The sequence below is a fragment of the Castor canadensis genome, chromosome 4 (assembly GCF_047511655.1).
Source record: "Castor canadensis chromosome 4, mCasCan1.hap1v2, whole genome shotgun sequence".
Classification (NCBI taxonomy): domain Eukaryota; kingdom Metazoa; phylum Chordata; class Mammalia; order Rodentia; family Castoridae; genus Castor; species Castor canadensis.
Genome location: NC_133389.1, coordinates 134,701,262 through 134,717,704, shown reverse-complemented (window position 1 = coordinate 134,717,704; position 16,443 = coordinate 134,701,262). Strand labels below are relative to the sequence as shown.

The following is a 16,443-nucleotide window of genomic DNA, read 5'->3' as shown; positions in this document are numbered from 1 at the left end:
GGATACTGAATTTTCAACTTAATTTACCAAAAAAGGTCTTAGAAATAGAAGAAGTTACCATCTTCATATAGATAATTTTATGAGGGAAATGTGTAAATTTTTAAATACACATAAGTATGAAATAAGGTTCATATTACAAAAAAATTATTTTGGAGGGATTATATTTGATAACTAATTATTTTTGCAAACTGACAAATACTTCTGTGGCTACATGAGGTACTATTTATCATGAGTACTATTAAGCTGAAATACTTATCTACCTACCAAATATAAATGACACATTTACACAGTAGCATTTGATAACTCTTACATGTAAAATAACAAAAAGGTACATATTCATTCAGCAAAAACTTATAAATTTGGGTTTAAATAGTAGTTTCAAATAATTATTTATTAAAAAACCACTTATAGTAGCATACTTTTAAACTGTCATCTAAAAGTTAAATGAGATGGTCTTTTTATTCTAACAAAATGATAAAATTACCTCCTCCTTTGGAGCAAAAAGTTATCAGCCAGCCAATACCAGCAGCAAAAGCAGTTTGTATGGAGTTAACAAAATTTCCTTAAAACAAAATAAAGCAAATATCTGATTACTTGTTACTCAATAATGCAGTCTTTCAGACAATTTTTATTCTTTCTAATCACAACCCATTTCTCTTTACTCTGGATTTTATCAGTTACCTTTCTAAAAATCTTTTTGAGCATGTCAAATTCTTTCACTGGCTCTCCAATCTTTTTGTAACAAATTTTAAATTTATTATTTCATTAGTAAGAAAACCTGAACTGTAACTAAGGCCCCTTGTGATTTGACTTTTGTCTCCCTTTTAGCTAGCCATATTTCTCACCACACACCACCACCTGCAGCCTTCTTTTTGTCAAATTCAGACATATTTCCATTTCCAAGATACAAAATACTCTCTGGAAAGGTTTCCTATTCATTTCCATAAAAGATTGGGTCAGACCATTCAAGAAGTACTTTGTAACCTCAGTGGGATTATTTCATATTCTTTATGCATCTCTAAGCTTATCTCTATCATAAGAGTTACTACATTACATTTTGTCTTGTGGTATCTTTCTAAGTAAAATATTCAGTTAGTGCATGCAGGAATTATACGCTAATTCTGCAGCCCTAGTATTTAACAGTTTCTGGCACATAACTGGCATTCAGTGAATGGAAATGAACATCCGGACGGTTAAGCTACAAATACTATTTTACAGATAGTTCAAGTGAATAGTCTGCTTTTGGACTTACAGGCATCAATTTACTGCTTACACTTATGAAAGCAATAAAACACTTCCATTACTAAACATTTAGCTGCAATATGAAAGATGCCATTTCACCTATTCCCATCTATGACCATTTCCCACATCTTAATTGTTTTAGTCTATATAAATAGAACTAATTTGTTGAATACCTATTTTTCAGTAGAAATCAGCAATGACACAATTACTTTCTAAGTAGCATGGAAAAGATACTTCAAAATTTCAATATTAGGACCAAAAACTCAATGCCATTGTAAAACTCAACATAAAAATTTTGAAGTATCCTTGAAATTCAAGCAAATTAAGACAATAAAATTACCTGTTGACAGTTCTGTCACTGTGCTTCTAACATGCTGCATGGCAAAATTCACTAAACTTTCCTTTGATCTGTCTCCGTAATATTTCACGGCAGCCTATTTATTTTTATAAAAAAAAAAATCTTTTACTTTTCCATTTTAAAACTCATTAAAAAATTCTAAATGTATTGGCTTTACATTATCTTGACTAATGCAGTAAGCTCTCTCTCAACATTATAATAAATTTCCAAATGATACTCTAGAGAATCTTGAGAGTAGACAGTCTACAGAAGACATTTTATCACTGGAAACTGGGGAAAGAAGGATATTAGAGCTTTATATTCAATGAGGTAACATCAACTCCACAAAATTCTTTGTAAAGAACAACATCTATTTTGAATAAATAATGTTAAAACAGAAACAAACTGGCAAACATTTAATTTTGAAATATAGCAAAGCCAAAGGAATGGCATCAGAGTATTCATAAAATAATCTAAAATATTTATTATTATTATTATTACATGGTACCTGAACTAAAACTTAAAAACCAAAACACCCTAAAAAATTATACATCATGTTTACTCTAATATTTCTTATAAAATGCTAACTTATCCCTTACCATTCCAGACCTAAAAATGAACAGGCTGGGATAACTGTTGACTCCTTTCATTCGGCAAAGCATTCTGTCATCACCACAGTTAACAGCTCCAATTCGAAGTAATCCATCCACTTCTTTAGCAAAGTCTCTCCACTGGAGGAAAAAAGAAAACATAAGTATTTCATTTTTATTTTCTTGAATACACTTCAACCCACACAATCTTAAAGGAGAGAAATTTTATCAAATAAAACCATACATATGTGAAAGTATTTGATAATTATTAAAAGAAAAATACTAAAATACTAAAAAAAGAAAAAATGCACAAATAATGGATCAATTAGAAATAAAACTTTAATAATCAGGATGTAAATAAATACGTACAGTGGGAGCTAAATCATGGCAATGCGAACATCCTGGGGAATAAAAGTTTACAAACCACAGTTCTCCAGAATTCACAGCAGCATCTAAAAGTACAAAAACCAGAATTATTTACTAAAGGTTAATGCCTGCATTAGTTAAAAAAACTTTTGGTGAGATCAGAATGAAAAATATAGCCCTAACTCTTCATATTGCCTTTATCATTTTTTGTGAAGATTTTTCCTAAAAAGTATTTCAATGTCAAGTCGACTGTAACTTTAACTCTCCATGCCCATACTTGAAGTCTTGAAATTCAAGATAAATATGGTCATGAAGCTGTAAAAGAAGGTGGCACAAATAAATAATAGCAAACCTCATGCTACAGTTTATGAGGATGACAGAAATAAAGAGAACCAGAGAGCGAGACTGAAGCTCTTCTAAGTATTTACATAGGTTAAGTATGTAGGCAATCAATTCTGACAGCAACTTCAAATTCTCAAAGAATCAAACAAAAGACCTGAACAGTAAGGACTGTGGGAATTAATCTCCACTAATAAGACATTTACTTGGAAAATCATGGTGTATGAAAAATCTAAAAGAGTTTATCACTTAAAAACATTAATATATATTTGCTAAAACAATAGATTTGAATACCACAGTCATATGGAAGCATAAAAGAACCCAAATAGCAAAAGTAAATCCTGAGCAAAAAAAGTAATACTGGAGGTTTCACAATACTAGACTTTAAATTATACTATAGAGCCATCATAACAAAAATGGATACAAAGACAAATGCAATAGAAGACCCAGAAATAAAACCATACAGCTATAGCCATCTGATCTTTGACAAAGGAGCAAAAAACATACACTAGAGAAAAGATAGCCCCTTCAACAAATGGTGCTAGGAAAACTGGTTATCTACATGCAGAACACTGACCCCAATCTCACACCATGGACAAAAATCAACTCCAGATGGATCAAAGTTCTTAATATAAGACTTGAAACTTTGAATGTACTACAGCAAAAAATAGGAAAAACTCTGGAAAGCATTTATTTTCTGAACAGGACTCAAATCACCCAGGAAATAAGAGTAAGAATTGGACTGCACAAATGAAAAAGTTTCTGCATACTGAAGGAAACAAGTACCAAAATTGAGACAACTCACAAAATGGGAGAAAATCTTTGCCAGCAATTCAACATAAAAAGGATTAATATTCAGAATATACAAAGAGTTCAAAAAACTAAACAGCAAAAGAAACAATCCAATTAATAAATGGGCAAACAAACTGGACAGACAACTCACAGAAGAAAAATAAATGGCTAAATAAATACATAAAGAAATGTTCAACATCTTTAGCCACAAAGCAAATGTGAATCAAAAGTCCACCGAGATTCCATCTCACCCCACTCAGACCGACAACAAGCAAGAAAACAAACAACAAATGCTGGTGAAGATGGGGGAGAGGTGGAAGCCTTCATATACTGTTGGTGGGAATATAAAGTAGTACAATCAGTATGGAGTTTCCTCAAAAATCTAAAAATAGACCTACATTATGATCCTGCCATACTACTCTTGGGTATATATAGGAAGCAGTGTAAATACACACTCCTTATAGAATAATATAAGAATACAGAAGAGAGATACTTATATACCCATGTTTATTACAGCTCCATTCACAACGGCTAAATGGTCGAATCAGCAAGGTGCCCAGTAACTGATGAATGGATAAAGAAAATATGATATATATCATCGAATATTACTCCACTGAAAATAGAAATTATGTCATTTGCAGGAAAGTGGATGGAACTGGAATTACCATGTTGAGTGAGATAAGCCAAAGGGATCAACACAAGGATAGAGGGGGAAAAGAAAGGATACCGAGGGGTGAAGAGGATATAACATACATATAATATACATGAAGAGGATATAACATACATATAATATACATATACTATATATATGTTATGGAACCCAACAAAAAATTTGAAAAAAATGGGGAGGAGGGACTAGGATAAGAGTAAAAATAGATGGGGTGAGCTTGTTCAAAGTACACTGCATGCATGTATGATATTATCACAATGATACCCAGTTGTGGAGGGATCCAAGATGGCGAATGGGACACAGCCACATGAGCTCCATAATCAGGGATTTTGCTGAGATGCTGGAGACACACTTGGCTGAGGTAAAGCACCAGGGAGAGCCAAAACATCGGCACTCTGAACCCCTAGTTCGTGGACTTCTCCACACCACAATTTACTAACAGAACAGCTGGCGCAACCGCCAAGCCCTGCCACATAGGCCTGTGGAGCTGCTGCTCTGCAGGCCACAGGATCTCTGCTCCGCACCCCCTTCACTCCTCAGCCCTGTCAGGCCCGTGCTACACAAGCCTGCATGATTTCCGCCTGTCCCCTACCCCTCAAGTCCACCAGGCCCAGGCTCCACAGGTCTGCACTATTTCCCATAGGCCCCCACCCCTCAGGCCTGCCAGGCCCGGGCTCCACAGGCCCACCGGATTTCTGCCAGGCCTGCTCTCCACAGGCCCAGCAGAACTCACCAGGTCCCTGCCCCTCTGCCCCGACAGGCCTCAGCTCACAGGCCCCCCAGATCTCTGCTTGGCCAGGCACTGCCCCTCAAGCCCGCCAGGCAGGCCCTCCACAGACCCGCCAGATTGCCCTAAGGACAGCCCACAGACCCATGGGTCCCCACCCACCTGCCACCAGCCACAGGAGGGCTCCAAATCTGCCTAGGAGACACAGATAGACAGGACTAGATGCTAAAGGAGTAACATCAGAACTACTAAGCCTGAAACTTTACTGTTTGAGAACTGGTGATTTTCTTTTTCTTTTTCTTTTTTGCCTTCCTTTAAGGGTTTGGTTGTCTGGTTTGCTGTTTGATCATCCGGCATCTCTCCCTGCTGTTTTCTTTCATTCTCCTTTTTTTTTTTTTTTTTTGTTCTTCTACTTCTTTTTCTTTCTCTTTTTTCTCCTTCTTTCTTGGTTTTGTTTGTTTCACTATTCTAACTCAGCTAACACTAAATTACACATAATCCAGGGACAGAAATGGTACCAAGTGGAAATATGGGAAGACGACAAAGGGATGGAAACCATTCTCCCCCTCAAAATAAATTAGTACAGGATTCAGGAAGAAATGAAGAAAACGGATACCTACATCTAGACTCCAATAAAACAAAGATAAACTATGCCAAAGAACCCACAAGAACATACTGAATGAAGAAATCATGCAAGTAGTCACTGAGCATTTCATGGAGATGTTACTAGACGTGGTCAGCCAAAATGTGTGAGAGGCACTCATGAAATTTCAAGACAACAAAAATAAAGAATATGAGAAAACACACATACACAAAATAAATGAAATCAAAGGAGCCCTAAATACACACCAAAATGAAACAGAGAACATCATAAATAGATAAATGAATTATGGATGAAAATTGACAATATTAAAGAGGAAGTGACCCATGATATGGAAAACCTCAGAAAAAAGAATGAAACAGAAATACAAAACAAAATGGAAGGCCATTCCAGCAGAATAGAACAAACAGAAGACAGAATCTCAGAACTTGAAGATGAAATGGTAGTTAAAGGAAAAACTGAAGAAGGACTATTAGTCAAACAATTCAAGACCTGTGAAAGGAGTATGCAAGAACTCACTGATGCCATTAAAAGACCAAACCTGAGAATCATGGGCACTGAAGAAGGAGAACAGGTGCAAGCAAAAGGAATGCGTAATATATTCAACAAAATAATAACAGAAAATTTTCCAAATGTAGAGAAAACTATGCCCATCCAGGTACAGGAAGCCTCCAGAATACCAAACAGACTTGACCAAAATAGAACTACCCTGTGACATATTATAATTAAAACAACAAGCAGAGACTAGAGAAAGAATATGGAAGGCGGTAAGAGAGAAAAAACAAATAACATACAAAGGTAAACTCATCAAAATAATAAGTTTCTCAACGGAAACCTTCAAAGCAAGAAGAGCATGGAGTGAGGTCTTCCGGGCACTAAATGAAAGTAACTTCAATCCTAGGATACTCTACCAGCAAAACTATCATTCAAAATAGATGGAGTAATAAAAGTCTTCCATGATAAGCAGAAACTAAAACAATGTATGACCATCAAGCCACCACTACAAAAGTTTCTCCAAGGAATTTTGCACACAGAAAGTGAAAGCAAACAAAACCATGAAAGGGCAGGCAATACCAAACCACAGGAGAGGAAAAGGCAAGAAAGTAGAGAGTAACATCAGTTCAGCTACACACAATCAAACCCTTAAAACAAAGACAACTAAACGACAGGGATCACCACATACCTATCAATACTAACACTGAACATTAATGGACTTAATTTCCCCATCAAAAGACACCAGTTGGCAAACTGGATTAAAAAAGAAGACCCAACAATCTGCTACCTACAGGAGATTCATCAACAGAAACAAGCACTGGCTGAAAAGTGAAAGGCTGGAAGAAGATTTACCAAACCAATGGCCCCCCAAAACAGGCAGGGGTAGCAATACTTATTTCAGATAAAGTAGACTTCAAACTTACATTAATCAAATGCGATAAAGAAGGACACTCCATACTAATAAAAGGGGAAATACACCAACAGGAAATAACAATTATCAACCTATATGCCACCAAAGCACCCAATTTCATCAAATGTACTCTGAAGCACCTAAAAATATATATAAACTCTAACGCAGTGATAGAGGGAGACTTCAATACCCCCCATCACCAATAGATAGGTCATCCAAACAAAAAATCCATAAAGAAATCCTAGAACTAAATCACACCATAGATCAAATGGACCTAGCTGATGTCTACAGAATATTTTATCCAACTGCTGCACAATATACATTCTTCTCAGCAGCTCATGGAACCTTCTCTAAAACTGATCATATCTTAGGCACAAAGCAAGCCTCAGCAAGTATAAGAAAATAAAAATAATCCCATGCTTTCTATCTGACCACAATGCATTAAAAGTAGAAATCAACAACAAAAACAGTAGTAAAAAACATGCAAATAACTGGAAGCTGAACAACACATTGCTCAATGACGAATGGGTCACTGATGAAATAAAAGAGGAAATTAAAGGTTCCTGGTAGTTAATGAAAATGAAAACACGACCTATCAGAACCTATGGGGCACAGCAAAGGCAGTCCTAGGAGGAAAGTTTATAGCCATGAGTGCATATATTAAAAGGTCAGAAAGATCTCAAATCAATGATCTAATACTACAGCTCAAACTCCTAGAAAAACAAGAACAAGCAAATCCCAAAACAAGCAGAAGGACAGAAATAATTAAAATAAGGGCTGAAATCAATGAAATACAAATAAAAAAATATACAAAGAATTAATGAAACACAAAGTTGGTTCTTTGAAAAAATAAATAAGATTGACAGACCCCTGGCAAACCTGATTAAAATGAGGAAAGACAAAAACCCAAATCAGTAAAATCAGAAATGCAAAAGAGGAGAAAACGACAAACACCATGGAAATCTAGGAAATCATCAGAGACTACCTTGAGAACCCATACTCTAATAAATTTGAAAATGTTGAAGAAATGGACAGATTTCTAGATACTTACGACCATCCAAAACTGAACCAAGAGGATATTAATCACCTGAATAGATCTATAACACAAAATGAAATTAAAGCAGCAATTAAGAGTCTCCCAAAAAAGAAAAGTCAAGGACCTGATGGATTCTCTGCTGAATTCTATCAGATGTTTAAAGTAGAACAAATACCAACCCTCCTCAAACTGTTCCATGAAATAGAAAGGGAAGGAACACTGCCTAACTCATTTTATGAAGCCAATATTACTCTCATCCCAAAACCAGACAAAGACACCTCCAAAAAGGAGAATTATAGGCTAATTTCCTTAATGAATATCGATAAAGACAAGTGGAACAGAATAGAGGATCCAGATATGAATCCACACAACTATACCCACCTCATTTTTGACAAAGGTGCCAAAAACATATGATGGAGAAAAGACAGCCTCTTCAACAAATGTTGCTGGGAAGAGTGGTTACCCATCTGCAAGAAACTGAAACTAGATCCATGTCTATCACCCTGTACTAGTATCAACTCAAAATGGATCAAGGACCTAAATATCAGACCTGAAAATCTGAAGTTACTACAGGAAGGAACAGGAAACACTCTGGAACTAATAGGTATAGGCAAGGACTTCCCAATAGAACCCCAGCAGCTCAGCAACTAAGAGAAAGGACGGACAAATGGGACTTTATAAAATTAAAAAGCTTCTGTACAACAAAAGAAAGGTCTCTAAACTGAAGAGACCACCCACAGACTGGGAGAAAATATTTGCCAGCTCTATATCAGACAAGGGACTGATAACCAGAATATACAGGGAACTTAAGAAACTAAACTCTCCTAAAATCAATGAACCAATTAAAAAATGGGCAACTGAACTAAACAGAACTTTCTCAAAAGAAGAAATTCAAATGGAAAAAAGCACATGAAAAAAATGCTCACCATCTCTAGCCATAAAGGAAATGCAAATCAAAACCACACTAAGATTCCACCTCACCCCTGTTATAATAGCCATCATCAAAAACACCACCAGCAACATGTGTTGGCAAGGATGCAGGGAAAAAGGAACCCTAATCTGCTGCTGGTGGGAATCCAAGCTGGTGCAACCACTCTGGAAAAAAATTTGTAGGCTTCTTAAAAATCTAAATATAATCTGCCATATGATCCAGCAATCCCACTCCTGGGGATATACCCAAAGGAATGCGACGCAGGTTACTGTACAGGCACCTGCACACCCATGTTTATTGTAGTGCTATTCACAATAGCCAAGTTACGGACACAACCAAGATGCCCCACTACTGACAAATGGATCAAGAAAATGTGGTATTTATACACAATGGAATTTTACTCAGGCACGAAGAAGAATGAAATCTTATCATTTGCAAATAAATGGATGGAACTGGAGAACATCATTCTGAGCGAGGTTAGCCAGACTCAAAAGACCAAAAACTGTATGTTCTCCCTTATATGCGGTCTTTAGACTTAGGGCAAATACAGTAATGTTAGACTTGGGTCACATGAGAAGGGGAGAACACATACGGGAGGTATGGGGATAGGTAGAAAACCCAAAACATGAAAGCACTTGATGTCCCCAGTCCAGAGGAACTAATACAGAAACCTTAAAGTGACAGAAGTCAACATGAGACGGGGATCAGGAACCAGTGTAAAGATCAGTTAGAGATGAACCAACCTGGGTTGTAACACATTTGTACATGAAAGCAATGTTAGGAATTTCTCTTTATAGCTGTCCTTATCTCAACTAGCAAAAACGCTATGTCTTTCTTATTATTGCTTATTTCTGCTCCTCAAACGAACTGGAGAAAAGCACAGAACAGGTTCTGCCTGGAAGCGAGGGGGGAGTAGAGGGGAGAAATGATCCAAACAATGTACACACATGTGAATAAATGAATAAAAATAACAATGATACCCCCTTGTATTATTAATGCATACTAACTCAAAAATATAATAAAACTATTTTATTTAAAGCCCTAAAACCAGGAGTCTATTCGCAAATATGTAGCAAGCTAACCTGGCATCCAAATCTGACCTAAACTGTATGGCGACACATATTATTTTTATTTCTTTTGTTTGGTATAATACTTATGCATTTTGCTGAAGAAGTATTAGGGTTTTTATTATGGTACAATGTTTCACATTTTTCTAGGAACATCGTTTAATATATAATATATACCATATTACCTTTTTTAAACCCCACAAAGTTCTAATTCTGAACACATTTGGAACCAACAGGTTTTTACATAAAAGACTGGACTTGTAATAGTTTTAGAAAATCATATGCCCACAAACTTACCAAATTCTCTTCTCTCCAATGTTATGATTTCAGGATCATCATCATAAATACCTAATTTTATAAATGCATAGAAATAATAAATTAAAACTTCTCCATAAAAAATAGATTACCAAAAAAAAAAAAAATCAGATTATTGTACTAAATCTCAACCTGCAACAAAGTAAAAGAAATATCAATAGTAAGCAATACTACTGGTGATACAGTTAAAGAGTCATCTAAAGATACTAGTTTCTTGACATGACCCATACAGGAATGTATGTGGGGGGGAGATTCCTAATAACCACATAATTTCATCTATATAGAAAATTTCTGCCCAACTTTTTATTTTAAAATACTTATAAACTACCAGAAGTTGCAAAAATAGTACAGACTCTCATGTATCCTTCACCCAGCTTCCCCTAACGATGACGTTACAATATCAAAACTGGGAAATTGAATGGTACATTACTGTTAATTATGACTATAGAACACATTTAATTTTCAGATTATATGGTGTTTAGTAAGTGGAAGCTGCTTTAAAATATTTTCTATTGCTAAAAATCTATGATTACAAAGTTTACACAGATAAAGAAAAATAGTGAATACAAATTTTATTTACCACAATTAAAATCAATGTAAGAAAATTTCTCATTACTACGTAAAATATCCAAATAATATTAACAAATGCATACAGACGAAGGCAGCAAACTTTTTCTGTAAGAGGCCATTAAATCAATATTTTCGGATTTGTGGAACATACATTTTTCATCACAAATATGAACTGATGTAGTCATCAAGCTGTAGGGATTATGTTTGAGAATACCATTTTGAAAAGAAAATCAGTCTTGAGAAGTAGACTCTCCAGAAACTTTAAAGTATTTTTAATCTAATATAAAAGCATACTTTCAGTTCTTAGTCTGTACTTGAGGCTAATTAATAATATGAGAAACACTAATTATTAGAACACGCCTTCCTGCCTTGATATCTGTATTTATTTTCCCTCCCACTTGGTTCCTTTAACTTGTTTCCTACCTCTGCTCTTTTATTTCTTATTCCTGTTAACAACTTAAACCATTATCAGTAGGGGTTCCACATGAGAAGGGTGACATTTCTTCTAAGAAGCTGCTATTAAACTTAAAAGTAAGTTCAGCCTTTGTGGAAAGTATGATGTCCTAAAAAGTTTTGAAAGGCTTCAATATTTAACTTCTAATACAACATATATATAGGAATCTTTATTTTAAAACTATTAAGTACAATTTGACCAATATATGTTCATGTTTGTATAGATAATATCTATATAGTCAAGTGATTTTCCTTTTGAATTCCACTGCACAGTAAATTAAAAAGAGCTAATCAAGGTGATGTATATTATACATAAGCTAAGCAAGCAGTGAAACAAAATTTACTTGTACTCAGATTAAAAAAACAACCCTACAAGTAATATATCAACTTACCAAAATCATAACGGTAGTAGTTCCAACTTTCATACTGGCCTCCTTGATTATCTTCAAGTCCTTTTTCTCCATATTTGTCATACTTTTTCCGTAGATCTTCATCTTTGAGCACTTCATATGCTCTATTTATTTTTAAAAAATTGCCATGTGCATTTGGATTGTTCTGTTAAAAATGTTATATGTAACAGTTCTTTCAGATATACAGTCCAAGTCTCTTCAGAACATATACATTAAATTAGTTCAGAAATTTCTGGGATATTAGATATCAACATAAACAGAGATAGTACAATGTGATACAAGTTCTTATGAAATAAGGAAGTATTTTCTAAGAAACTACCACCTTCAAAAAAAGAATAATAGAAAAAAGAACTGACTTCAAAAAGTTGATGTGGTAATACAATTTCTCATTACTATATAACATATCCAAATAATATTAACAATGGACATAGACTAATATAATTTCCTTCTAAGAAATGCAGCTCAGAAAAAAACTGCCTAATAGACTCATTAATTTTAAAAATAATGTTATTTCTAAATTATAAACATTTATGGTTGTTTTTCTATTTGAGGAAAATCAAAGTTTTAACTAAAAAAAGTATGTGATACATTCCATTAGATAATAAGAAATAATACCAGAGTAACAATTCTAAGTTGGACTGAAAATGTTCCTCTGTTATTGCAGTGCTTTGTAGAAGTATTGGCTTTTTTTTTTTTTGTGGGACTGGGGTTTGAACTCAGGACTTTGTAGAATTGGTTTTTAAAGGATGCTTTTATTTAAGTAATACTTAGATTGAGGTCTACCATATTTCACATGGAAAGTGAAAAATTGTATTCTGAAATTTTAAAACAAAAAAGTCCTAAAGATAATATAGTTCTCAGGGAAAGTTAATCAACTAAGAAGTTTACATTGTTCAGCCTTATGTAATTGAAATAACATAATCCTACTTTAAAAACTCCTACCTACAGAAAATAACTTAACCATGTCCTTCTCATCAATCAAGAGATTTAAATCTAACAGTTAATGAAATAAATGTTAAAATACCATAAAATGAACAAAAGTAGTTTCTAAAGAATATATACATTACGGGATACACAATATTTATAACTGGAAGTGTATTTGGTTGCTCTCAGGTTGTAATTTATAAAACTTTCTAACTGCTCATGTTCATGAAAAAAATGAAAGTTAAAGAACGCTGTTATTAGCATGAAAACTATTATTAGCTACTGGTGTCACTTTTATATACCCTACTGAGTTCTAAGGAACTATTACTTTGTTACTATTTTAAAATACTTTATCTACTTTACTATCGATGCTACTTCATCTATTTGACATATGGTTTTGGGATTAACATCTTTAATACATCTGTTGGAAATCAGTTTACAAATTAAGAAGGAATTACATATTTGTTATTGATCAAATCTTCCCACTACTTAAAATTGGGACATTCTGCTTCTTTGGTTTAATAGTTGAATTAGTTGAGCTATTATTATTATTGTTATTTTTTGTGATGCTGGAGTCCAACCCAGGGACTTGTGCAGGCCAGGCAAGTGCTGTACTATTGAGTACATTCTCAGCCCCTGAATTTTTGATATGTCACTGTTCTTAAGAATTTTGAACATTTATTTTAAAATAAATATCAAAACACACTAAAATGCAATGATCAAATATTTAAAAAAAAATTTTACTTACTGGGTTTTTATCAGGATGTAACTTCAATGCTAACTTCTTAAAAGCTTGCCTTATTTCTCTACTGCTTGCAGTTTTGGACACTCCAAGTAAACTGTAAAAATCCTGATCTGTGCCCACTAAAACGGCCATATACACTATCAGAAGACAGAAACCGATTCTTTTTAAGTCTCTGAGGTAGTCATCCTTATTTAACCAGATTCCCATTCTCTTTCTTATACAAGTTCTGATTTAAGTGAACATTAAGACACACTGCTGGGTCCAGTTGATATAATACTCAAATTTGAGAAGTTCTGTCCACATCACTTTGAGGGTGGATGAAACATCACAGAATTGTTTCCAAAAATGTTAATCTAAAGAGAGGAAACCAGGCAGTTAAAACACATCTCAAATGAAACTGCTATGACATCATTTGGCAAGTAACATGATCAGCATTACAACCTCCATTAAATGGTAAATTGGGTGAGTGCTCTAGCCTCTATTCTCTGAGAGGCACTTAAGATTCAGGAAAAAAGGTAGTGGTGTTAACTAGCTAGAACACTTACACACACACACACACACACACACACACACACACACACACACACACAATTAATGCAATGACAAGTCTCATCAGCATCAGAACACCGCGGTAGGAAAAAGATGTATTTCCTTCCTCTTTCTACCCAGCATGATGTCCTTTTGTAATGCCTCTTCCTGGTAGTTCCCTAAAACTGTTAAGTTTTCTTTCTAATCAGATCTCATTTTGCGGGAAATATCCTTTGAAGGGGCTAGAAAAAAGTACAATGTTCTTTCAGAACTTTTGTACTTTTCATATAACTTTTTAGAAGATGTCAGTGAACTATACAATTATAATAGATAACTTAAATGGTAGGCCATCTTCTGAGTTTTCTAAAGAGTTTACATTGAATTTAAGTAGACTATTTTATAAAATAAAATAACTGCAAGTTAGTGTAAGTTTATCGCAAAGTATATGTTTAGTATAAGAATATGCTAAGAAACAGAAAAGGTGAAGGGAATCAGTTCACCTCTGAGGGTAGAGTCACTATTTTGCATATCACATCTAAACAAGTATACCTGGTCCTAAGATCTCATGCTGCTTTGTACTTCCCTAGCATCCTCAGTTTTGCATGTCTTCATGTAAACCCGAATGCCTAGGTCTAAAATTTTCTCCTTACCTGTGCATGGTCCTTGTTTCATTTCTAATCCCTCCTTTTCGTCCCACAAAAAAAAAAAAAAAAAAAAAAGGAAAGGAAAGGAAAGAGGAAAGAAAAGAAAGAAAGGAAGAAAGGAAAGAAAGGAACGCAGGAAGGAAAGAAAGAGAAAGAAAAGAAAAGCTCTACCTTTGTGAATTACCCTGGAGAACAGACATCGATCGCCTCCGTGGGAGGAGGTGTTCCTTGTGTAAGGGCTGTGCGCAGGCACAGTGGGAGTGGCAGAGCGCAGGGCCCAGGAAGCTGCAGGTGAGCAGCGCACAGCCAATGCCTTCCCGCCGCCAGCTACCGAGGGATGGGGGAAGATGGAGACGTGGGGGTAACGGGACTGTGAAGCGTGCGTCCAAAGTCTCAGGTCGAACTAAAAGAAGGGAGCCTGAGAAATTGAAGCTCAAGTGAGAAACCGGAGCAAGGAGCCGGGAATTAACGGGATCAGAGGAAGGCTGGAGGCTCGGGGCGCAGCATGTCGTCCCTTCCTTCCGGAGCACCCAGGCCACCCCCGGCTAACAGGGAATCCCCAGTCCCCGGCCCGCGCCCACCTCAGTGTCGCCTTCTGCAGCTACTCCCCCATCCTCAATCCCCGGCGGCGGACCCTGTCCAGCGGAACCCAAAGTGTGCGCGCGGTGGAGGGGGGGGTTGGGGGCGGAAATCACCCAATCTCCGACAGCCAAGCTGCCGACCGAGATCGGGATGGGGGACGACCAGCCGCGGCCGCGGGGAGAACGCACGCGCGGCCAGCTCCGGTCCGAACCCCGCGCGCCGGTCTCCACGGCGAGCCGGGGCGGGGCCTGGCGCGGGGCATTGTGGGAAAGGCGTGGAGGACGCGGCCCGGGAGGCCAGCCGCCGCGGCGGACGGGGTGGGGATGGTGGCGTAGGTGTAGGTTGACGTGGCCATCAGTGCGGGATCCGATTCCGGCTCCAGGTCCGGCTCCATCCCGGAGCTGAGGGACGCGTCAGAGTAGCGCGGACCGCGCCCTTGCAGTCAGTGTGGCCCACGCCCGCCGCAGGCGGAAGGAAGGACGGCGGGGCCCGCCCCTTCCGGATGCCGTTGCCAGGGTGACGGGAAACGGGAGCAAGTTCTGGCGTGCGGCTTCCCAATGATCTTGCTCCTCAAGAGAAGCCGAGATTTGGAGGTTTTGTCCGGTGGATGGGTGGCTGACGCAGAAAGGGGAAATTAGGTAGAAAAAAGGGAGCTTGCCTGAACTGATCATAATGTCATCCCAGAGAAGTGGAGAGGCAGTAGGAAACTTGCAAGAAATAAAAGTAGAATTTTCGTTTATCAGCTCACACTGCATTCTACAGTATTTCTAAGTCATCCGATCTAGAAACTGGTACTTTATCCACAACCCTGTCTCTCACCTTTACATATACATGATCTGGTACAGAAACTGCATGTCTTGTTTTTTAAACTGCATTTTGAACCTACAGCAGTACAACAAAGTAGCTGCATTTACAACCGTCAAGAGAGGAAACGATAAAGCGGATATTCTAACATGAAATAAGTTGTTGATAACAACTTTACAGATAGTAAATCAAATGTCGGCGTTTAAAAATTTTTAGGCTCCACGGCTAAACCAGTGTGTGGTAGGAAGGAGTAGAAAGTACAGTAAAATTAACCAAGGCAGACCTGTTAAAGCGACCTGATGTGATACTTAACATGTACCAGGAACTGGTCTAAGTGCACCTGTATTAACTCAGTCCTCCAAATA

The 16,443-nt window shown here is 36.7% G+C and overlaps 1 protein-coding gene across 4 annotated transcripts in view; it reads right to left on the bottom strand.

Moving 5' to 3' along the window:
- The window catches only part of Dnajc10 (DnaJ heat shock protein family (Hsp40) member C10), a 61,846-nt gene extending 46,434 nt beyond the window's left edge, over positions 1-15,412 (bottom strand). For 3 of the 4 annotated variants that reach the window (XM_074071223.1, XM_074071226.1, XM_074071227.1), the window contains exons 1-8: positions 15,274-15,412; positions 13,524-13,873; positions 11,834-11,996; positions 10,401-10,451; positions 2,539-2,621; positions 2,179-2,310; positions 1,583-1,676; positions 485-562 (exon numbers count right to left, since the gene is read on the bottom strand). In XM_074071223.1, the coding sequence (XP_073927324.1) occupies positions 485-562; positions 1,583-1,676; positions 2,179-2,310; positions 2,539-2,621; positions 10,401-10,451; positions 11,834-11,996; positions 13,524-13,727 (805 nt within the window). In that variant the 5' untranslated portion in view covers positions 13,728-13,873; positions 15,274-15,412. Of the gene's footprint in view, positions 1-484; positions 563-1,582; positions 1,677-2,178; positions 2,311-2,538; positions 2,622-10,400; positions 10,452-11,833; positions 11,997-13,523; positions 13,874-14,863; positions 15,002-15,273 lie in introns of those variants that run through there. The other variant, XM_074071225.1, reaches the window with a different exon arrangement.
- Between the last annotated feature and the right edge of the window lie 1,031 nt (positions 15,413-16,443).